The sequence below is a fragment of the Puma concolor genome, chromosome A1 (assembly GCF_028749965.1).
Source record: "Puma concolor isolate L17-30 chromosome A1, mPumCon1.1.hap2, whole genome shotgun sequence".
In the NCBI taxonomy this organism is placed as follows: Eukaryota; Metazoa; Chordata; class Mammalia; order Carnivora; family Felidae; genus Puma; species Puma concolor.
The window spans coordinates 172,786,754-172,810,062 of record NC_141667.1 but is presented as its reverse complement, the minus strand read 5'-3'; the positions used below and the strand labels follow the sequence as shown (position 1 = coordinate 172,810,062).

The 23,309-nt window shown below is 42.0% G+C and overlaps 1 protein-coding gene and 1 long non-coding RNA gene across 9 annotated transcripts in view; one reads left to right on the top strand and one right to left on the bottom strand.

Annotated features, from left to right (window-relative positions):
• MBNL2 (muscleblind like splicing regulator 2) overlaps positions 1-23,309 on the top strand; it is a 159,030-nt gene that overhangs the window by 94,533 nt on the left and 41,188 nt on the right. For all 8 annotated transcript variants that reach the window (XM_086709259.1, XM_086709265.1, XM_025924569.2 and 5 more), the window contains exons 3-5: positions 7,671-7,835; positions 18,422-18,622; positions 21,366-21,629. In XM_086709259.1, the coding sequence (XP_086565385.1) occupies positions 7,671-7,835; positions 18,422-18,622; positions 21,366-21,629 (630 nt within the window). The remainder of the gene's footprint in view (positions 1-7,670; positions 7,836-18,421; positions 18,623-21,365; positions 21,630-23,309) is intronic.
• The window catches only part of LOC147584654 (uncharacterized), a 100,495-nt gene that overhangs the window by 59,555 nt on the left and 17,631 nt on the right, over positions 1-23,309 (bottom strand). The window lies entirely within an intron of this gene.

The following is a 23,309-nucleotide window of genomic DNA, read 5'->3' as shown; positions in this document are numbered from 1 at the left end:
GATCAGATCATAAATATTCCCTTTTTAATCTGTCTTTAATAAGGGCAATGTTTTATGCTCTTTACCAAAAGAGAATTGCATATATGGACCATAGAAGGTAGATTGTAGTACAAATTGAACTAAATCACTAATAAACAGAAAGTACTTATTTTAAATTCATTCATAATATTGATGATCTGGGCAACTGCTCATTTTGATGGAAGTTCTGGTTATCATTTGCTTATAGCGATTCCCTGAATTCAGTTTCCTCTAATTCCAAAGTCCTTATGTGGTTGTATTTTATTTGCTCTATTATGTAGTTGGAACTAATAATACAAGGAGCTCATGTGGTTCAATTAGTTTATTTAAATTCAAAAGAAGCTTAAAAGCCTAATCTGTCACTTGCCTTAGAGTACAGCTATTTCAGCCCCATAGTTAACATTATAAATTAGGCCCTGATGTGAATAACCGTTTTATTCCCCTACATTTTTACTTACCCATATCCTTCCGGAAATGTGCTGCAGAAGGAAGAAAAGGTTTAGGCCAAATGTTAAATGCAGCCTCTTGCCACCTGACAGCGACCCGTAAAAATGATGGCCCAATATAAATATCAATGAAGACCTTTATTTTTCCCCACTTTGAAAAAAACCTGGAAAGGGTCTGAAATTGTAGGGAAATGGAGGCGGCGGGTGGGTCGTCAGGCCAGTTCAGTCACTTGGAAACGTCTGCTGGACATCTTCTATGCACAAGAACCAAACGGTGGTCTGACTGAATTTCTCACTTTCAAGCTGTGTACCACTGTAGGTACTTAATAAATCCTCCTAGACTTAATCAGCCTGACTTAATTTGCCACTTCTGTTGGCGCATCTCATGCCTTGTCTGTCACATAGACTTCTCAACTATTCTCGAACACGTTGGAGCTGTTGCCAACAGAAGTCCCTGGTGTCACTCTTTACTGTAACTGTTGCTGTCCGTAGTTTTCCCTTTCACTAGATTAGGGACATTCGAGAGGAAATAGATGTGGAATAGACAATGCATAGAAAATTACGATATTTCCAGAGCAACTTCTGCTATCTCTCCAGCTGTCACAACCATCAGAAGGGGTTGAGATATGGGAATACGATGGCCCCCATTTGAACAGATGAAAAAATGGAGACACAGACCATTATGATGATTTGTAAAAGTTAGTATAGCCATTTGGGGATGAAGCCACAACCAGAATGTCAGGATTTTCCCACTATAATGCATATTTGCTTTTGATTCTAGATTAGTCATGCCATGTCAATCAGCCCTGGCAAGTTTCAGCAGGAAAAATACCAAAGAAAAACAGATCTGAGGCTCTTCTGAAGACAGAAATGGCCTGTGTTGGCCATTGTTCTGTGACAACAAGAATAACAAAGGGTTAAAGAGCTTGGGAGACAGGCCAGAGAGAAGCAAGGGATGGAGAGACGAAAGTAGGATTAGCGAAGTTGTTTTTAATTCCATTTATCTTTATCTACTGTGCAATGACGGTGTTAACAGTAATAGTAACGATAAGGGTGAGGATGAGGCTGAAAATAATAAGAGTAATCATATCAAAAACTTATGGAGGGCTTACTAGGTGCCAGAAACTGTTCACACACTTTACAGGCATCAACTCATAATCTTTACTCAAAGTGTAGAGGTAGGAACTATTGTTATGTCTGTTTTGCGGATGTGGCGACTGGAGGCCACCAAGCTCCGTGGCAAGAAGAGCAAAGCTGGATTTGGGGCCAAAGTAGTTCAGGAAAGAGTCTGTTCCCTTTACCACTAGTTCAAACGGCTCCTCCAAAAGGGTTTCCGAGACAGAACAGGTCTCAGGAGTGTCACTCCAGGACGAGAATCTGTCGTCACAACAGGATTCCGTTAAGCTAGCCTCACGCGTGTGGAATGCAAGGGAATCCGAGAGCCTCTCTCACGGCCAGCCTTGGGGTCCAAGGCAGACCCCTGGACTCAGAGTATCCCCGGAGGCCAGTCTCAGAGCACATGCCGTCTCCCCTCGATGGTTAGAGTCAGCCCTTGCCATTCTACAGGTGGCCGCTCGCTGGAAAATACCACCGTGTGCTGAAAGCAGGGCGTGGCCAGGACCCAACTGGAAGAGGCAGAATTCAGTAGGTCAGGCTGTGTTTCCCGAACCTCCCCTGGAATGATTCTCCCCCAAAAGGATCTTTTTAGAGTCTGCGGATCCGTGGCTCAGCCCACACCAAGACACGATTCCAATTATTCCCAAGTGATATGTACCGTAGGGAACTTCGTAACTGTTTGAATTGTTATATATAAAATCCATAGCTTTCCCATGGAAAACTAATGGGACGTGTTCTGTGAGCTATTCCTGTGGGCAAAAACTCCTATTGTTAATCCCTTTAACAATCTCCTAATTAATCTGTTTTCTTTTTGGCTTCCATATTTTAATTGACTTTTTCAATTAGGAGCATATTAGAAAAAGATTCTAAAAATTACTTGTTTTAAAATAAGCATTTAGAAAATCTCATTTTCCAGTTACACTTTCCTCCCCCCCCCCCACACCGACCTGATTCTGAAATCTTTTCTTAGCCAAGGCTGCGTTTATTCGATCCCACGCCATGTAATGTAATGGCCGTGTAATTCTGATGGCTCCAATCTGTTGTTCTGCCAAATTACAGATTATAGTTATTTAGCATCTTTCCCCATTCTGCTGAGAATCAACACAGATACTCTGTATTAGAATCTTCCACGGTCACTTACTTTAATAAACTTAATTCGGCTTGAAATTTTTACTCGCTACTCCCTAATCTAAATATTCCTGGAATAGAGATTATTGTGAAGGTAAAATAAACTGCACAAACCCTACGTAGACTCTGTCAGAATCTGCTCTTCTTTTAAAATAAGCTGTCTCCAGACAATGCAAACTATAATAAAATTAAAGTAGTAAACAAAAAGTATAAAATGCAATAACCACGGTGAGATTCTGCATGTAGCTAGTAGAAAATGGTGCTACTCTCCTGCTTAAAAACTCCGGGGCAATGAAGTTCAAACCCCTTAACGTGGCTCCATTTGCTGCCTGTTTTCTAAAGGTTCTCACTCCTGCTCCAACCCACACCCGCTCCTGTACTCCAGCCTCGGGAAACCACGCGAGCCCCTTCCCCCCGCCCCCACCCCATGTGCATTCATCTCGCACATTCTCTTCCTCTGGTTCTCCTTTTGTATTCTCTCCCCTCAACACACACACACACACACACACACACACACACACACACATGCACACACACACACCAGGCACCACTCACTCCTTTGCCTCATTCCTTCTCAAATCCTTTGGGTCTCAGTGTAAATGTCACTTCTTCAGCGTCCTTCCCTGACCCACCTGTCTCAATTTTGACCATCTCCCACTCTCCTGTCTCAGCGTTCTCCTCAGAACACGTATCACAATCTGTAATTATACATTTATGGGTGTCGTTATTTGGTTAGTACCCCTGTTCACCCCTAGACTGCAGGCGTTAGGAAGGTAGGCAGGGTGTTGCGCTTACCACAATGTCTGGCACACACATAGTAGGATCTCAATAAATATTTGTTGAATGAATGAATGAGACCCAAGCTTGAAAGTACACGAAGAACAATGGTGAATGTGATCCAGACCACTTATGGTTTCCATACGACCTGAAGCTAAGGTCTCAGGAGCTTTGATCCCCACATCGGCCCCTCCTATGGGCCCATCTGCCTGCCTTTGCCTGGGCTCCTGAGGTTTATTTCCCTAAGACTCTTCACACAGATTCTGCAATGGCATCCTCGGATCTCCATCCCACAGAAGCCGAACCGTCCCCTTCTCTAGAGGCTGCACCCTACCTCTCTCATTTCCTCAGAAACAGTGTTTAACCAAGAACTAAAAAGGAGGAAGAGTTGAAATAAAACAAAACAAAACAAAAAAACATCCTAGCGGCCACAGGAAGACTTTTCCAAGACATTTTTATCTTTATTTCTTGGACTAAAATCAGGAGACATTACTTTTGACACTTCTGTTGTGTTTCACAATGACAAACAAAGACACTTTACATTTCTGCACGCTGCCCTCTCCCATTCGGTTATGACAACTTGCTATGATAATCAACAGTTTTTGTGCGATGATGCGTATCCCACGAATCGTATGCCTTAACAAAAACTTCCTTACAAATTGTTTACTGTGTCAAATAGCTCGTTATGTTTTGACAGTAGCTTTTCCTTTAGGATTTTAGAGTCCTGTAGGATCCTTTAATAAGATTTTGCCTGGATTTTCCCAGTTCTTGAGTTAGTATGCCCCAAACATCCATGGTGCAACACGCTTCAAAATATTTACGCTAGATTGAACTATGGTGCAGGGGTGTGTTTTTAAGTATGGGTACTTGCAGAAATACCCTGTAGAACTGAAAATAATTTAAATATAAAATACTTGAATAAGCATAATTAAGTAGCTTTCATCAAGTTTTTAAGTAAAACTCTATTCCACAGAAGAACCAAAAAGCCAGTGCAATTAAATGTGATCCATACTTATTGTAAATAAAATGCCATATGTAAATATTTTCTCTTTTTTGGTAATATTAACAACATTTACTCAACGCTTACCATGTACCAAGAAGATGTACCTCTAAACCTTGTGCATATATTAATTTATTTAATCCCACAACAGCCCTTAGAGGAAAACACAATTGTTTTTATTGTACAGATTTAAAAAAACTGATGCACAAGAAATTCAAGTAATTTGCTCAAAGTTATGCAGTGAGGAGGGACAGAACCAAGTTATGTGCCTAGAAGTCTGCCTCCAGAGCCCGTGAGCTTAACCATTTCTTTATTCCCCCACCGAAGGACAGACCACTACCAAGGAATAGACCAAGGCAAATAATCTTTTCTATTCCCGAATTCTCATATATATTTTACTATATGTTAAATTGTGTTATGCATTCTAACTATTATATTATATATATATGTGCCCATGTTATTTTATCAAGGATAACACTAGATTTTAATCTTTCCTAGATTTTAACTATTGCCAAGAACTAGCTTGGTATAGTGATGTAATTGAGTCAGGAAGACCTGAATTTAGAATCCAGCTCTACTACTTACCCATTAGCTGACCTTGGGAAAGTTCCTTAATTATTTGTGAACCCCTTTGTTATTTTGTAAGATGGGATCATGATAGCTGTTGTAAGGGGAAAATGAGATAACCGTGTATAAATTGCCTGGCACGTGGGTGATCAATAATGCGCCTTATTCCGAATGTGTAAATGAGAACACTAGGAAATTACATTAATTCTCATGAAAAAGAAGGTCCCATCAATAAATTACTAATTTGATGTTGTAAATCATGTTCTCTTGGCTGAAAATGGTTTATACCATTCCTTAAGTGTCCCGGCTGTTATCAAAAGATAATAGCATTTACAAGAAAACCATATTTTTCTAGCCTAATCGAAATTTTTACATGTAGCTACAAAGGATTACATTAGAAGACCAGTGGGTCAAATGGACAATTAGATGAGTGAGCAACACCGAAGAGCCAAACTGGTAGAAGTGTAGACATGTCACAAATTCTTTCACCATTCCATGGAACTCTACTTTCCCGGAATCCCCCGCATTGGGCCCAGCCGTATGTCTGTGCACACAGGCCTGTAAAGGTACTCTGTATACCTGAGCCTTGCTGGGGTCAGCCTCCAGGTCAAATGATTGTGCTGAAAGAGTGTGGATTGAGGTTGTCACAGAGGAGCCTGAGGTGCGTTCTCTTCTGTACGAGAAATATCATTCTGTTTAATCCGCCTCCACCCCTGCCGATGGGCAGCAGCTACGTCCTGTATCCCATGAACCACCTCCCATCACAGATGATAGGAGTGTATGTGGGCACTTGGCAGAGAGGCAGCCAATCCAGAGACTGGCCACACGTCTGTGTGGTAGGAGCTGGCCCGATACGAATGCCTCTTCGGGACTGGATTTCAGCAAACAGAAACTTGCAGGCAATTGTCAAGGAGGACAGAAAGGGAAATAAACCAAGAGAAACCTAAAGCAAGTTGGTAGGGCTGGAGGGACCCTGGGACATCACAAAACAAAGAGCGAAGTGAAGTGAGGATAAAAACTATCCCCCAGAATTGCAAACAAAAGGAGATGGAGAGAGAAAGAAAGGGATTCCTAGACCACTTTGATTTACATTCTCTTTCATTGTGGTTTCAGTCTATCTGTCTTCACAATAGACCTTCCAATAGTTGACCGGGGATGGCAATTTCACACATAGGAAGCTGCATGACACCTTCACAATATGAGCCTGAGACCAAGGGGACACACTGACATATAACCATTGTTAAAGAATTTTATTAGCAGAAATGTGACCAATTCCCTCTGATGTCCCCAGTACCTGACTATGTCCTACACTCAGTGGGTGACACAACCTTTAATGCTGCTAATAGTAGAGCCTGAGGACAGCATTGGTTGATGACCACAGACCACTAGGACTGAGCCCACGACCGACATCTGCCCCCTCTCCACTGCGGTGGGGAAAGGCTCAGACTGGAGAGGGAACCAACACAGTCAAAAGTGCAGCCGGAATTAGTGGGAGACAGAGTGAGAACTCCAGATGTTTAGAATTAGGATGACTATAAACAAATTTGTTTCTCCAGATCCACCAAGCTTGCTGTTTAAAATTATTTTTATATCTGGTAAACAAAGTCATATTCTCTTGGTTGCAAATAGACTAATTCTTTAGGGAATGATAATACTCATACCAGTTGGCTCTTGTAAAGAAGAAAAGAGTATTTGCCCTTCTTTCTCCAGAAATTGCATGAGTCACACGTTAACATGATTGTCTCGATCGGTACTTCTGGAAACTTGGGAACTCAGTATGAACCCTGCATCAGCGATTACTCTCCAAGACGGGTTTTATGCACACCTGCCACCCAATTATTATTTTTTGTTGTTGTTGTTGGGCCAACTTTAACATCCAAATGTTACTTTAGCCATAAGCACTCTTCGGACACTACATTTGATACAGTCATCATGGGAACAGGGCAGGGCCATGGGGTAACCACTTTTGTGTACCAAACAAATTAGCCGCAGGTAATGATCTGAGTTTATGCCTGGAGATTTCATTAATGCATCGATTACTAAGAAATGTCCACTCCTATACTTCCATTGCGTCTCCTTTAATGATTTGAATTAGGGATATCTTCAGCCAATGTGGAACACACATTTCAAGGAATTAGTATTACTGTCCCCACTGCACACACTCAGTACATGATTATTCATATTTGGTCATGCACAAACCAATGCAGAGCAAGTTCAAAGACTCCTTTTGATAAGTCCCGATAAATACGTTCCTCTGCTTGCCTTCCACACTGCCTAGGCTAAGGGTCTGCCTTTCCTCCGAGCCCTCACATTCCTTTAGAGTCTGTTGTCAGAGTGGGAATCCGCTAGAAAGAACAACAGAAAAAAAAAATCTCAAGAAGCTTCTCTGCTGAACAGGTTTCAGCAAGATTGATAATCACCTAATGCCTGATTCACTCCTTGTATGTTCCAAGTCTGTTGTATGTTCCACCGGGAGGGTGCGTGCACGTGCACACGCGCACACGCCCACACTCACACACGGGTTCCTTGCCTTTGTATACATGGAGCGATTGTGAAATGGTTGACAGTAGATGAAAACTACTCCTAACAGTCCTAAAACCAAAACATTCGTTTTACAGGGCCGTTGTTCACGAGAAAACTGCAAGTATCTTCATCCTCCAACACATTTAAAAACTCAACTAGAAATTAATGGGAGGAACAATTTGATCCAGCAAAAAACTGCTGCAGCGATGCTTGCCCAGCAGATGCAATTTATGTTTCCAGGAACCCCACTCCATCCAGTGGTGAGTACATCGCATCTAATGATGGGCTTGATGATTAAAGTGTTGGTACGGGCAGCGCCACATTGACCTAAAACGGCCTCTCTCTACTTTGTCTCTGGCTACAATTAAAGCAAATAGCTTTGAAGCTAAATGGTTTCTGAAAATAGGGTTTTTGAAATTATTTAAATGGAAAAAGTGTGTGTGGAAACAGTAGGCAAAGACAGTTTCTAAGCAGTGTCTGGGAAATCTGTGTCCCTCCCAACTCGGGCTCACCGGTAAACTCCACCTTTGAACCATCTTAGAACGGAAAGAGTTCGACGTTTTCATTTAGAGTACGAAGTGATGATCTATGTGAAGAGCAGGTTTCGATGCCTAGCACGTTGTTAGCAATCTAGCAGGTGGACTCTTCCGTTCAATGGTGTCGTTTTAAGGATGAGCGAAGGGAGAAACCCGAGAGGCTGAACCATTTACCCGATGGTATTTGCAGCTAATACGCTGTGGGTGGGGCACTGGGGCTCAGACATTGGGAGCAGGGCGCTGTCTGCAGTGTGCTGGGCCTGAAGCCCCACAGCAGCCAGAGAGGAGGCTGCCTTAGCCACCCACACTCCGCTGCCTCTCAGAGGCCTGGGAAGGGTGTGGTGCTGTGGCCAGGGCCCCAAGAGTAAATGCTCAAGGGAGTTCAGGCTTTGAATATGTATTGTGTCATATTTTCTCCCTGATTTCAGTGTTTGAAAGTATTTCCTTAAAGGTCTGGAAATTGTTTTAGGAATGAGGCCCTGGGGGAAAGGAGCGCATTGGGCTTCAGTGGAATTCATTTACATCTGTGAATTATTTGTCAAAAACAAGCTAATTTTAAAAAAACACACACACAACAAAGCCAGTAAAGTGAGAGATACTTGCTTTTTCAAAGCAGTACATACACAAAAGACTATTGTTTAAAAATTAGTCTTTATTGTGTGAAAAGTCCTTGTGATTGAAGGCTGCTAAATTAAAAAGGACGCTGCAGCTGAGATGTACTTTCTTGAGTGTCTGCGGGATGAGGTGGGGAGGGTGGGAAGGCCCTGGTGAAGGGAGAATCTGGGCAGATCCTTAGCTCTGCTGGTGCTTCTGCTCAAGAATGGTGGACAGGACAAAGTAGCCAGGACCCAGCTCTGCCCAAGGCGGGAGGGGGGGGGGGTGGAATCCAGGTGCATGGGGATCCAGCAATAATAAGATACAGTCTTTGGGGGGTAGACAGAGTCATGAGAAGGGCGAGGTAAGATTCAGGCACAGGGAATTATGATTTTGAATGAGGCAAGAAATGCTACTTGGAGAAAATCCCAAATAACTGTATCCCAAAGGATGAGTAGTTGGGAGCCTAAATGTAAGGACAACATAGACAGAGTTCTGCATACATTTAACACCAAATATAGGCATTTAAGTGGATCTGTTTAAAACCACACACACATGTATAATTTATGGTTCTCTATTGATGTTCGCACATAAATTATTTTATTAAATTACCTAAGGCTAAAATAATTTAGTTTTTCGTCTTGAATAATGTCTGTAGGAATAAATTTGGAACCACCGAGATCAACACAGTCACACGGTATTGTGTGTCTGTCTCACTCACTTTAATCATTCACTTCTTATTTATTTAGAATTCATAAAGATTGACCCCCCCCAACAGTGGCAATGTTAATAAGAAAAGCCCATTCCCGTTGTTAGCTGTTAGTTGAAATCATTTTTGAAAGTTATGTTTATATATTGTCTCAAATATTAATTAGAAGTTAATAATCATGGGGGCGCCTGGGTGGCGCAGTCGGTTAAGCGTCCGACTTCAGCCAGGTCACGATCTCACGGTCTGTGAGTTCGAGCCCCGCGTCGGGCTCTGGGCTGATGGCTCGGAGCCTGGAGCCTGTTTCCGATTCTGTGTCTCCCTCTCTCTCTGCCCCTCCCCTGTTCATGCTCTGTCTCTCTCTGTCCCAAAAATAAATAAACGTTGAAAAAAAAAAATTAAAAAAAAAAAAAAAAAAAAAAGAAGTTAATAATCATGATTTGTCTATGAAAAAGACATTTAATATTACATTTAATATTTATATTACATTTCATATTACATTTAAATATTTTAGTAGACGCTTCTAAATCACAAGAAATCTCAGAATAAAAAGTGTGATAAACTTACAAATCATCAACTCTACAAATAACTTCAGAATCTCAGGAATGCGTTAGTGACGTCGGACAGTATAGTAAGCCAAATAATGGCCCTGAAAGGTACGTGGAACCTGTACATGTCACCTCTAAGGAAACCAAGTCGTCTTTGCAGATATGATTAAGTTAGGCATCTTGAGATGGGGCAATCCTCTTGAAATAATGCAATCACAAGTATCCTTATGAGAAAGAGGCAGAAGGAGAGTTGACACATAGAGAAGAGGAGAACAGCAATGTGCCCATGGAGGCAGAGACAAGTGACGAGGCCACAAACCAAAGAATGCCAGCTGCCACCTGAAGATAGAAGAGACAAGGAATAGACTCTTCCCTGGAGTCTCCAGAGGGAGCACGAAATGCCAATACCTTGATTTGGGCCCAGTGAAACTGACTTCAGACTTCTGGCCCTCAGAACAATCAAAGGATAATTTTGTGTTGTTTTAAGTTGCCAAGTTTGTGGAAATTTCTCAGACTAGCTACAAGAAAGTAATACATGCAGGAATTGCTTAAGACAAATAAACTGATAAACATGGGAGTAGAAGAACCACGCCATTTTTAGGTTTCCTTCTAAGCTAAATTTCTCTAAAAAAAAAAAAAACAAACGGATATTTTTTCCACTCCCTCTGACTTCCATCCACCCTAGACCTAATCCATTGACTATCTCACCACCGCCCGCCATATTACTAAACCAGTGGTCACTTTTGCCTTCATTGTGTTCATTTGACCTCTTAGCCATATGCGACATATGTAATCAGCCTCTCCTTTGTGGAATGCTCCTTCTTCTTTAATCTGTATTCCTCTTCTGGAAAAGGCTGGAGATGTTGCCCATTATGTTCCTTTGCTGTATGTTGAAGCTGCTCTACATTGAGGTTCGCAGCACTGGACATTTCTTTTATTGACCCTCTCCTTCATGGTTGCATCCATTCCTATGGCTGTAAATCATCTGCAGGCTGAGAACTTCCAAATATGTTTCCAGACCTCTCCTCTGAGCCCCAGGCTCGCATATCTAACTTCCTACTGGACTCACCTTTATATTTCTCCCTGGAACTTGACACGGTTAATTCCAAATTCTTTATCTGACTAAGTTCCCATTTCAGTAAATGCAACCGGCAGCTTCAAAACCAAAATTAAGCAGATTCTCTCACATCCAGTTCATCAGCAAGTCCTGTCATATCTGCTTTCAAGTCTATTCCCTTCTCGAATTCCCCAAACTCCCATCTGAGCCACCATCAATCTTTCATTCAAAATACCTTGGAAGCATTTCCTTTCTAATCTCTCAATTTCCATTCTTGCTTTATTCCAGTGTATTCTGCATACGGCAACCAGAGGGATATTTTTAACACATAAATGCATCATACCACTCCCTTACTTAGAACCCTGCAGTGCCTTCCCATTTCATTAGAGACGAAGCCAAATATGTAACCATGACTATGATCTATAATGTCATCTGTGGTCTGGTCCCATCAGCTCACCAACTCATCATGGGCCACTCTTTCTGTGTTCACTAAAACTGAACTTTCAGTTCCACACATACACAAAGCTCTTGCTTGCCTCATGGCTGGAAGTATCTTGCTGGAAGTATCTATCCTACTGCTCTTCACATGTTAACTTCATCTTATGCATAAGGACTCCAAATCTATCCCCTGCGACCTACCACCAATCTCCATCACTATGAGTAAGGCCTTCTCATTTCTGCTTATCCATAAAAATAAATTGTAATTTTATTTGTTTGTTCTTTCCCATTAGGGTTTAAGTTCAGTAAATGTGCACACAGTGTCCTTGTACAATGTTTAAACCATTAAATACTTACCGAATGAAAACACAAACCATTCTTTCCTTTTAGTCTCCAATTCACTGTATTTTGAAAGTCCCCTTTAATTTTTCCTCCTGGCAGTTTTTCGCTCCCCAGTTCCTAATGGGAGTAATTCTTTTCCTTTCCTTCCTCACACGCTGCACCTCCCCCAACACACAACCTTCACATGTACACTCAAGATAAAGAAGTTGGTGGTTGGAACTAAAAAATGAGTTCACTAATATTGTAGGATACAAAATCAATACACAGAAATCTGTCATCTTTCTATACACTAATAATGAACTCTCAGAAAGAAAAAATAAGAAAAATGTCTCCTTTCCAACTGCATCAAAAAGAATAAGATACCTAGGAATAAATTTAACCCAGAAGATAAGAGACCTGTACACTGAAAACTATATGAGATTGATGAAAGAAATTGGAAGGTAGCTATGCTAACCACTATACCACCAACGCAAGATTGATGAAAGAAATTGAAGAAGGCACAAATAAGTAGGAAGATAGCCCATACTCATGGATTGGAAGAATTGATATTGTTAAAGTGTCCATTCTACCCAAAGGGATCTACCGATTCAAATAATCCCTATCAAAATTCCAATGGCATTTTTCACAGAACTAGAACAAATATTCCTAAAATTGATATAGAGTCAAAGAGACTGAATAGCCAAAGACATCTTGGGAAAGAAGAACAAAGCCAGAGGTATCATGCTCTCTGACTTCAAACTACATCACAAAGCTATAGTAATCAAAACTGTATAGTATTGGCATAAAAACAGATACATAGATCAATATAACAGAATAGAGAGCCCAGAAACAAACTCACTCACATAGGGTCAACTAATTTGCAATAAAGGAGCCAAGAATATACAATGGGAAAAGTCTCTTCAATAAATGGTGTTGGGAAAACTGGACAGCCACGTGGAAAAGAATGAAACTGGACCACTTTCTTACACCACACACAAAAATTAACTGAAAATGGATTAAAGACATGAGTGTAAAGTCTGAAACCATTAAGCTCCTTTCCTAAAAGAAAATATAAGTGGTGACATCAGTCTTGGTGATGATTTTCTGGACTTGATAACAAAAGCAAAGACAACAAAAGCAAAAACAAACAAGTGGGACTACTTCAAACTAAAAAGCTTCTGCACTGTAAAAGAAACCAGCCACAGAATGAAAAGGCATCAATGGAATTGGAAAAACAGTTTGCAAATCATAGATCCAATAAAGGGTTAATATCCAAACTATATAAAGAACTCATACAACACAATATCAAACAAGCACACAAAATCCTATGCCCATTTAAGAAATGGGCAGAAGATCTGAATAGACATTTTTCCAAAGAAGATATGCAGGTGGCCAACAGGTACATGAAAAGGTGCTCAATATCACTAATCATCAGAGACTTACAAATAAAAAACACTATATTACCTCACATCTATTAAACTGGTATTATCAAAAAGATAAGAGGTACCAAGTTTGGCCAGGATGTGGAGAAAAGGAAATCCATTGCATTGGGAATGTGAAATGGCACAGTCACTATGGAAAACAGTATGGAGGTTCCTCATAAATTTAAAAAATAGAATTACCACATGGTCCATCATTTGCACTTCTGGGCATTTATCCAGAGAAAATGAAAACACTAACTTGGAAAGATATCTGCACGCCTATGTTCATTGCAGCAAAGATATGGAAGCAACTCAAGTGTCCATCAACAGATGAATGGATAATGAAAATGTGATATATATAAACAATGAAATATTATTCAGGCATAAAAAAGAATGAAATCTTGCCATTTGCAACAACATGAGTGGACCACGAGGGCATTATATTATGTTAAGCAAAATAAGTCAGACAGAGAAAAGAAATACTATATGACTTCACTTGTACATAGAATCTAAAAAACAAAACAAAACAAAACAAAAAACAAGCTCATAGATACAGATAGATTGCTGGTTGCCAGAGGCAGAGGAGAGGAACTGGTAAAATGGGTGAAGGGGGTCAAAAGTACAAACTTCCAGTTATTAGAAAAGAAAGAAATTCGTGAGGACGTACTATTCAGCACGGGGACTACAGCTAAGAATACTGTATTACATAGTTGAAAGTTGCTAAGAGAACAAATCTGAAACGTTCTCATCACAAGAAAAAAATTCTGCAGCTACATATGGCGATGGATGTTAATGACTTACTGTGGCGATCATTTCACAATATATACAAATATCAAATCATTGTGTTGTATACCCTAAACTAATAGAATGTTGTATGTCGGTATTACCTCAATTTAAAAAAAAAAAAGAAAAGAAAAAGAAGTGGGGGTGGGGGAGGATAGAGATTTAAAAGCCTATACAACCCAGTCCTTGGGGACAAGGTCTTGCATTGGGTATTCTGCCCTCCAGAGATGCTTCTGGAAGTAAAGAGAGGAGGCTTAAGGGATGCCATGTTTTAAGCCTTTCAGTTTGAGTGCCAAATACCTACCCTTTGAAGTGAAAGCTTTCTAAATGTATGAACTCTCATGCTCCTGTTTTAAAAAGTCAATTGACTAAATTTTAGAACCATAAAACACCCCAGGCCACTTAGTCATTACTGCTCAGCACTGATCCTTCCTTGCCACTACAAAATATCAAAGAACGCGTGCTGAATGTGTGTGTGTGTGTGTGTGTGTGTGTGTGTGTGAGAGAGAGAGAGAGAGAGAGAGAGAGAGGATCTTGGAACCTGGATCCACTGGTATAGTGCACTGAACAAGAAGACCAGCGTGTGAAACGCTAAGGAGAGAGAAACACAGGAGCGTGAAGTAAAGAACAGAGGTTAGAAACAGCAAAGCCAGCATTTCAGAAGCCATTTTCTCCCACGAGACTCTGTAGCTCTGGTCTTCTGGCCTCTCTGGCGGCCGCTCGTTCTGAGCGATGCCGGGGACCAAATGGATCCCATCTCAGACAGCCTGGCAGCAGCCGTTCTGCACAGAGCACGGGGCCGACTCCCCCGGGGCTCTAGCTGGTGGTGTGCAGAACGGAATCATCTGGAGATGCCACCTCTCTCTTTTCTCAGCTGCAGCAAAGCACTGAATTCAGAAGCGAGGACGCGGTGTCAGCCCGGACTCTACCTGGGGAGTTTTCATTTGAATCCGGGATCTGAGATCCACTCTTCCAGGGCAGCGGCACTGCTGTTCAGAGCAGCCTCACCCTCCCGTCTGGAGAAGGCACCGGCTGACTGTGGGACAGGGCTCCCTGCCAAGGCTCTGGCTTTACCCTCAAACACATCAGGGCGGCCGGGGTTTTTTTTCTCCCCTTTTCTGTTTTAAGAAATTACAAAAAAAAAAAAAAAAAAAAAAAAAAAAATCTAGGGAGTGCAGAAGAATGGAAATAGCCCCAGCCTGGGAGTCAGGAGTCCTGAGTGCTTTGCCACAGCAGCATTGACCTTGGGTGATCTATTGAGTCTATAGTCCAACCTGCTTCCACCTACTGTGATGCCACACTTGCTCCTCACGGATAACGAGAGGGTTAAAGAAGACAGTGTGTGTGACAGTGCTTTGGAAACAGCGGCTCCTATGTACGCGTAAGGCAGCACTGTCAACAATAATAATGGAGTGCCTGTCTCTGAGAATGACTATAACTATTTTTTTTTACTAATCACCTTCAATCAAAAACACTGTATTAAAAAAAGAGAAAATATCTCATTGAATCTGTCCTATCAATTTTTAACTGTCAGCTTCACACGAAAGAAAATAGGTATTTTCCCCAGCCCATATTTCAAAAAGGAGAAAACATTTGCTATCATTAAATAAGAGTTTATACCTCTATTATTATATTGCCATGCTGATTATATGCCTGTTATAGAATCAGTGGATGATTTGGGGGGGAAAACTTTATTAATACCAATTTTTACTCTACCCGCGACACCTGCTATTTGCTGAGTTCTGACCGTGGGAAGTGGGGAAGAGGTAGCACTTTGTTCAGCCCAACTTTTCAAGTCAACTGGTTTTACTTCCTTGAGAGAACTAAAGCTCAGAGAGGTTAATTCACTGCCTAGGATAACAGTTCACTGGCAGAGCTTGAGATTTGAATCCAGATCACTCTCGGTCTAAAATTTGTGTTTTTCTTTTGAAATAATACTCTCTCTGAGCTATGTGACAGCTATCATCAGTAAACTGCAACATTCATTTTAAGGTTTTTTTTTTTAATGTTTACTTTTGAGACAGAGAGAGAGAGAGAGAGAGAGAGAGACAGAGCATGAGCAGGGGAGGGGCAGAGAGAGAGGGAGACACAGAATCTGAAGCAGGCTCCAGGCCTGAGCTGTTAGCACAGAGCCCGACGCAGGGCCTGAACCCACAAACTGTGAGATCACGACCTGAGCCGAAGTCGGACGCTTAACCGACTGCCACCCAGGCGCCCCTGCAACATTCATTTTAGATCATTAAATTAGATGAACAAGTAATTTACATTTTGGAAAGCAAAATTTTTCTGATTTTAATAGATTTACTGATATCCAAAAAGGTTTCAGGAAATGAGTTTTGAGGTTCTGACATCCCACCGACAGTCAAGGTACAACCTGTATTTATGTCACCACACTGACCCTGGCTTCAAATGATCCACAAGAGGGAGGGTTGGGAATTTGCTGCTGCAGAAAATCAAAAACGGGCCTGTGGGGGAGGGCTGTTTTCTTTGAATGTTTACTTTGATAATGGTCTCTGTGTTAAATTACACATTCAGTACAAGTGTTTTAATACCTATTTTCACTCTCCATCTATGACAGTGGTCCCCAAACTGGGCCACACATCAGATCACATAGTAAGTTTTTTTAAATGCAAATTTCAGGGTCCCTGCCTAGACCTATCGAGTCTGGCGATATTTCTATTTATGAAATTCCCCTCAGGCATTTCTGATTTAGCTGGTTCTTTGAATCCCTGATCTGTTGTGATTTATGACCTTTCAGAGTTGATTTTTTTTTTAATTCTAACATTAGATAGTCATACCATTTAAATCACTTGGCTTTTTTTCAATGGTGCTAACTCATAAAAACTATAGTTACTGAAAACCGCAACTTTCTGTAATTATGGCTCAATGGGTTGAAAATGGAAAACATACACATATAAAATTTGGGAGAAAAAAAATCCTAACTGCCATCTATTTCCCATGTTGAGACCTCATGTTGCAACCCTGTCCCAAAGTGAATTTGATGTCTGAGCCATAAAGATCTAAGAGCTCCTCGTGGGAGGGCTATAACAGCCCTCGCAGGCCATTAGAATCACCTCTCACAGCCCCCAGCCACTTCGCTAAAGACCTCCAGAACCTCTGAGAGCTCCTTGAACAAACTATCAGTAACTCACTGTTTTCTAACATGAGCATCCATAAGAGGTATTTTTCCGTTATTGCTGTCAACAAAAAATTTGTTTAATAATAAACATAGATTGTTATTTTTCCCATATGTTCAACAACTCATTCAGAGCCGTAAATAGAAAACAAGAATGTTACTCACAATATATAAATAGAGGGGTAGCGTGACATGGCCGAGAGCACAGTTTGGTTATTAGAAAACTGCATTAACACGTGATTGCAAATATCTGCAAACTGCTCCTAAAAATAAAGAGGGTAAAAGTCACCAACTAGCTAAAAAGCCAACCAACCAATAAAACCATTCAGGGACAATTTAGTGTAAAATTCATTCTAACAAAAATCTTTAGCGTCTTACACTTTTAACATTGGTTCTAGAAAAGTGAAGCAAACTTTATTGTTCTCTTACATTATTTCCTTTCTGGAAAGCATATTTTTAGGTGGGGCTTTTAAAAATTGTTATCCCATCAACCCCCTAGCGCAGTTCTTTCTTATCTCTGGACAAGGAGTGTAGCGATCGAGAAGTTTAAATGAAGTACGGTATGCCTTTATCACTGCTGCATTGATTTTAACCTAGGAAACCAAACCACCGTTTAGTGGCCAGTTGAAAAATTGGCCAATTAAAAAGTTCATGTTCTCTCATCCAACCTTTTAGGCAGGGAAGGTTAGATCTAGACACAGTTGAACTGGATCGAGAAACAGCAGGTCCATATGAACACTACATACAGGCTAGTGACGGAATGTGGGAACATGATGCTGAATCAGAGCAAATACAGTCCCAGATAATCCCCAATTTTTGAGAATGTATGTACTCGATCAACTTGAAAATCAGGTTCTAATCAAGGTTTTTCTTTCCTCCTGTCCTTTTTTGAGATGCAAGGAGGAGAAATCAAAGATTAGGAGTCAGTTTTCCATAGGTTTACCCCCTTCCTGTTATAACATTCACTGTTTGGAATGATGAGCAATGACAGTGAAAATTATTGTTTTTTCTTGAGAAAACTTTCATAGGAATAAAAATTTAATCCGTTCCCTGTAATTAGGTTTCTATAATGTGCTCGCATGTTTTTGTATGGTTTTAGGAAGAGAGGATATACATGGATATTATTTTTTTTAAGCAAAACAAAACAGGCAATCTAATGAACTTTCACAGGCCAGCATCGATTTACGCAAGTAACACAAAGGGTCTTGTGTATGGTGAGTAAGTTTTGCTCAAATGACACTTACTGGTGATTTTTTAAAGTTTTATTCTAAAGAAATCTTTGTCCTGTGTTGTCTTCCTTTAACAGCCCACTTTTCCTGTAGGTCCCGCAATAGGGACAAATACGGCGATTAGCTTTGCTCCTTACTTAGCACCTGTAACCCCTGGAGTTGGGTTAGTCCCAACGGAAATTCTACCCACCACACCCGTTATTGTTCCCGGAAGTCCACCCGTCACTGTCCCGGGCTCAACTGCAACTCAGAAACTTCTCAGGACTGACAAACTGGAGGTACTTCATTATATTTGTGGTTTGAGATGCATCTGGGGTAGAAGTGTACTTCTGTGTAAGTGAATGCTTATAAGATATTAATTCAGTCTTGCAAAACAGCCATGTGCACACACACACACACACACACACACACATTCATCTAAAAGCCATGCATTCATAATTCTGTGGTTTCAATTTAAGGCAAAGTTATAAAGGAAATTAGTCTGTAGGGAAAGAATTAGTTTAGCACAAACAAAATTCAGCTGTTTGGAATGTGTGTTCAGGGGCAAAATATTTAACAACCAGTGGAACACTGAATCAATCACTGTGTAGGCCATAGAGATGGCTCCTGAAGGCCTCCAGCTGTGCTGGCATTAACCTTTCATGGCTCCTAGAAAGGTCTGAGAATGGCCAAATCAGAAAAATTTGAAACACCTGGGGACAGGGGTAGGGGTAAGTGGAACTATGACTATTGACCATTTGGTATGATGACATTTCAATATTTTAAGAGCTAATATGGTTATATTGGAACGTTCCAGAATATCAGCCCTGGTTGTACTGTTGGTAAACAGGGGAACTGGAAGCTGGGCGTATTAAGTATTGATTGAGATATTTTCTTTAACTTAAGTTCAAGTGTTCGGTAAAAGTCAAGAAAACACGTTCATATAATTATAGAAGATGATTCTTAAGTCATGAGTCAAGCCAACCCTTACTGGGTAAAATTTCTCTTTAATCAGAGTAAGAGGATTTATCTTAGCTACTATATCCTGTGATATTTAATAGAGCACTTTATGCAGTAGTGTAAAGATTCTGATAGATTTTTTAAAGAGCTCCTTTAATTCCATTACCTATTTAAGTTGTTAGGTGATATATGTATGGTTAGGATGTACACGGTGCTTTACGTTGGATCACTGGAAGATGTTCTTTCAATGTGCATTTGCTTAAATATTTACCCAGTAAATCTTGAGGGCAATACAATGTTGCTGCCTGGTATCAGCTTCACTCTGGAGCATATGAATCCCAAAACGAAAAGACTAAAGACCCTAACACTGCTGTTTTGATCTAGCCTGCCCCTGTGAATATAGAACAGACCTTTCATGGTCTAGAAAAGTGTTTGGGGCTCCACCTGCTGGACCCATGGAGTGTTCAGTTCGTGACTGTGTGGTTTAGAAAACAAATTAAATCAGCTGAGTTGGGAACAAATTGTCCTCCCCAACAGGACTGGTAGACAAAGACATAGAAAAATAATTTACAACGACTTTAGCAGGTCTTCATGCAGTTCATTTCAAGCCAGGAATGAAGCCTCTTGTCCTGCACATGGCGACCCTTGGTAAATGCTTGACGGCTGCTCTGTACCTCTGATGTGGTCTCAGACTGGAGGATTCCATTTAGAGAGGAAGGCTTACTCGGAATTGATGGGAACATCTTAGTAATTTTTATTTGTACATTTTATGAACTAAAGATCGGAATATTGGCTTATATCCAAAGCAGGAGGACATGATGAGCAATCTTGCGACTTCTCTGTTTACCCTTCAAACCCTCTTGGCCACTGGTCGGTGAAACTGTATTTCCCAAGTAAGTTTGACTGTCACAGAGCTTGACTGTCACATCAGTGACCCTTCATATAACGAACGTCACTGATGGCCGAGATGCCAACCACCGCTTACTGGCTTTGGAATTAGAGCCTAAAAGGAAAATAACTTACAGTTTTACCCGTAGTTCTGTCCTGCTAACGATATTTATAAACCTAAGTGTTATGTCTATAGGTCAGTCATGTCATCTTATATTATCGATATTCAGGGCAGAATCAAGAATGCGCTTTAAATTCTAAAGAAAATTTTCTTTATACAATAAACTCTTGATGCATCGGAATTCTTAGGTGATGGAGCATTTAGGGTAACTAAGGATTAAGGACTAAAAAAGCAATAGCAACAACACATGAGTACTTGGAACTCTATTCCTCCTTCCCTCCACTTATTTCTTTCCCCTTCTTCCCATATTTCTCTCCTTTTTGTCTTTTCTTTGTTTTTTATCTTCTTCCGGTGCCATCAAAAATAATAATAGAGTGATCTTAAATGCAAGTTTCAACGTCTCGGCCTCGATTGTTCTGACTTATGATTATAAGCGTAAGTTATCTTTTTAGAGCCCGGGCGTCCTAGGGGAAAACAGGAGTATTCAGATTCACCCCACCCACTTGCCATCCTCGGAGAAGGAACAAGCTTGTTTCCCCCAATCCCTTCTGGAGTTGTACAGCTGTGACCTGGTGGCTTGACCTGTGAGGAAACTATCCCTCCGTGCAAAAACAAAAAACAACCAAAAAACTATGGCATCCCAGGGTTGTCAGAGTAGGAAAAGATTTGGATGTGCTTACAGATGTCCAAATTATATACTATATGTCGTTAAATACATATATTATGTCCTAATTATTAGAGATGTATATACACTAGCCCAGGGACAAATGGAGGCTTTGTTGATTTTTGTTATTTTAGCGAAAACTGCGCATTTTGACTTATTTTCTCAACAGAGTCCCACCCCAGCAAAGAGGGCGAAGCAAAACTCAAATTAGTTTGTCAGGGACTCTGGTTACTTGAGCTCTGCATAACAAATTTCTAGTGAAATGGCACGAAAGCCCCCATTAAAAGAAAGGAAAAGCATTTATTCCTTTTTTGTTTTTTTCAACCTAAATGGCTGCGCTCGCAGAGGTAGTTCCCGGCGGCCATCAGCCTCTCTTCTGCATCGTCTGCTTCTCCCCACTGTGTCCTAGGTATGCAGGGAGTTCCAGCGAGGAAACTGTGCCCGGGGAGAGACCGACTGCCGCTTTGCACACCCCGCAGACAGCACCATGATCGACACAAACGACAACACCGTAACCGTTTGTATGGATTACATAAAGGGGCGTTGCATGAGGGAGAAATGCAAATATTTTCACCCTCCTGCACACTTGCAGGCCAAAATCAAAGCTGCGCAGCACCAAGCCAACCAAGCGGCGGTGGCCGCCCAGGCAGCCGCGGCCGCGGCCACAGTCATGGTAAGTGAGGCGCGCCCGCCGCGCACCTTCCTCCGCCCGGGAGCCCTGGGCGCCGGGCGGCGCTTTCCCCGCGGGATTCAGACGCTCTCCCAAACGATCGGGACCTAGGGAAGGCTGCTATTCCTGCTGCTCCGCTGCCTAAGTTCTGTTGTTGTTTCCCCCCCGTTTTGTTTTGTTTTGTTTCCCCCTCCTTCCCTCCTTCAGCACAATAAGTAAATCCCTCGGGCGCAGGGAACCCCGGCGAGGCGTCAGCGCCCCGCCCCGGGGCCCGTCCTGCTGTGAGTCCGGCCTGCGCTGGCCTGGACTCCTCCTGGGAGCGGGCTCCGTGGCCGGCGCTGGCGGGAAGGTGGGCTCCAGAGCTTAGCGGAGGGAAATGCGGCTGAGCGCTGCGCGGCCCTGGGGGCGGGGAGGCTAGCAACAGGTGACCAGTGACGGGCTCTTCCTACTCCTGTTCCCCCCGCCCCACCCCGTCCTTCAAACTATCCACCCCGCCCCGTAAATGCAATTGTCTGCAGAGCATCCAGTCACGAAACAGATGAAAATGGAGCTGCACTGACTGGTGCTTTAAAGGGGGGGGGGGGGGGGGGGGAGGGGGCGGGTAACAGCCTGGAGTCCCTGAGTCACTGTACTGTCCCTTAGAGACCAGCTGTCTCTGCCACCTCCTCCTGCTCCTCCTCTCCACTCTTCCTCCTCACCATCATCATCATCATCATCATCATCATCATGGCTGGGGAGCTGTTACAGCTCCAGACTCTCAGGCCCCACCCCAGACCTTTGGGATCAGAATTCTAATTCTAAAATATGCTCAGGAGGGGTTGTATCCACATTAACAGTTGACAAGCACCTGCCTGGAACACTGGTTCTCAAACGTGGCTATGTTTTGGAATTACCTGAGGGGTCTTAAAAGATTTCAACACCGGTCCTTTCCCCCAAAGTTTCTTATTTAATTTGTCTGGGTGTGGCCTGGGCGGTGGCCCTTTTTTTTGGAAACTCTCATGGGATTCTCCTGTGCAGCATGAGAACCATCACACTAGGCTGTAGAAATTTCTAATTTGTTTTAATATGAGGTCTCTGGCTTATCAGAAGCTCACTTTAATATAAGATAGACACTGCGCATTCACTCATTCATTGAAAGTTTTTTTTAACGTTTATTTATTTTTGAGAGAGAGAGACAGAGCACAGGCAGAGGAGGGACAGAGAAAGAGAGAGGGAGACACAGAAGCAGGCTCCAGGCTCTGAGCTGTCAGCACAGACAGAGCCTGAGGTCCACGAACCGCGAGATCGTGACCTGAGCCGAAGTCCGACGCTTAACCAACTGAGCCACCCAGGCGCCCCCAAAACATTTAATGAGACCTGCCATGCAGCAAACACTTGCTGGGAGCATACACACATTAAGCGGGTTTCCTTACCCTCAAGGAGCTTGGAGTTTAGTGAGAGCAGCATTCCTTTCCGTGATGATGGAAATGCATAATGGATCCCAGCGGGGAACGAAAGACTCGGTGGCCAGTGCTCCCTCGGAAGAGACAGACGGGGCTTCAGAGATGAAAGGTATACTTTAATAAAACAGTATTCTAACTAGCGACTGCCACCTCACACTTGGATAACTGATCAAAATGCAAGCGTAGCTGTTACACGTAAAAAGCCCCTATTATTCAACATTCTTCCCACAAATGTTTTTAA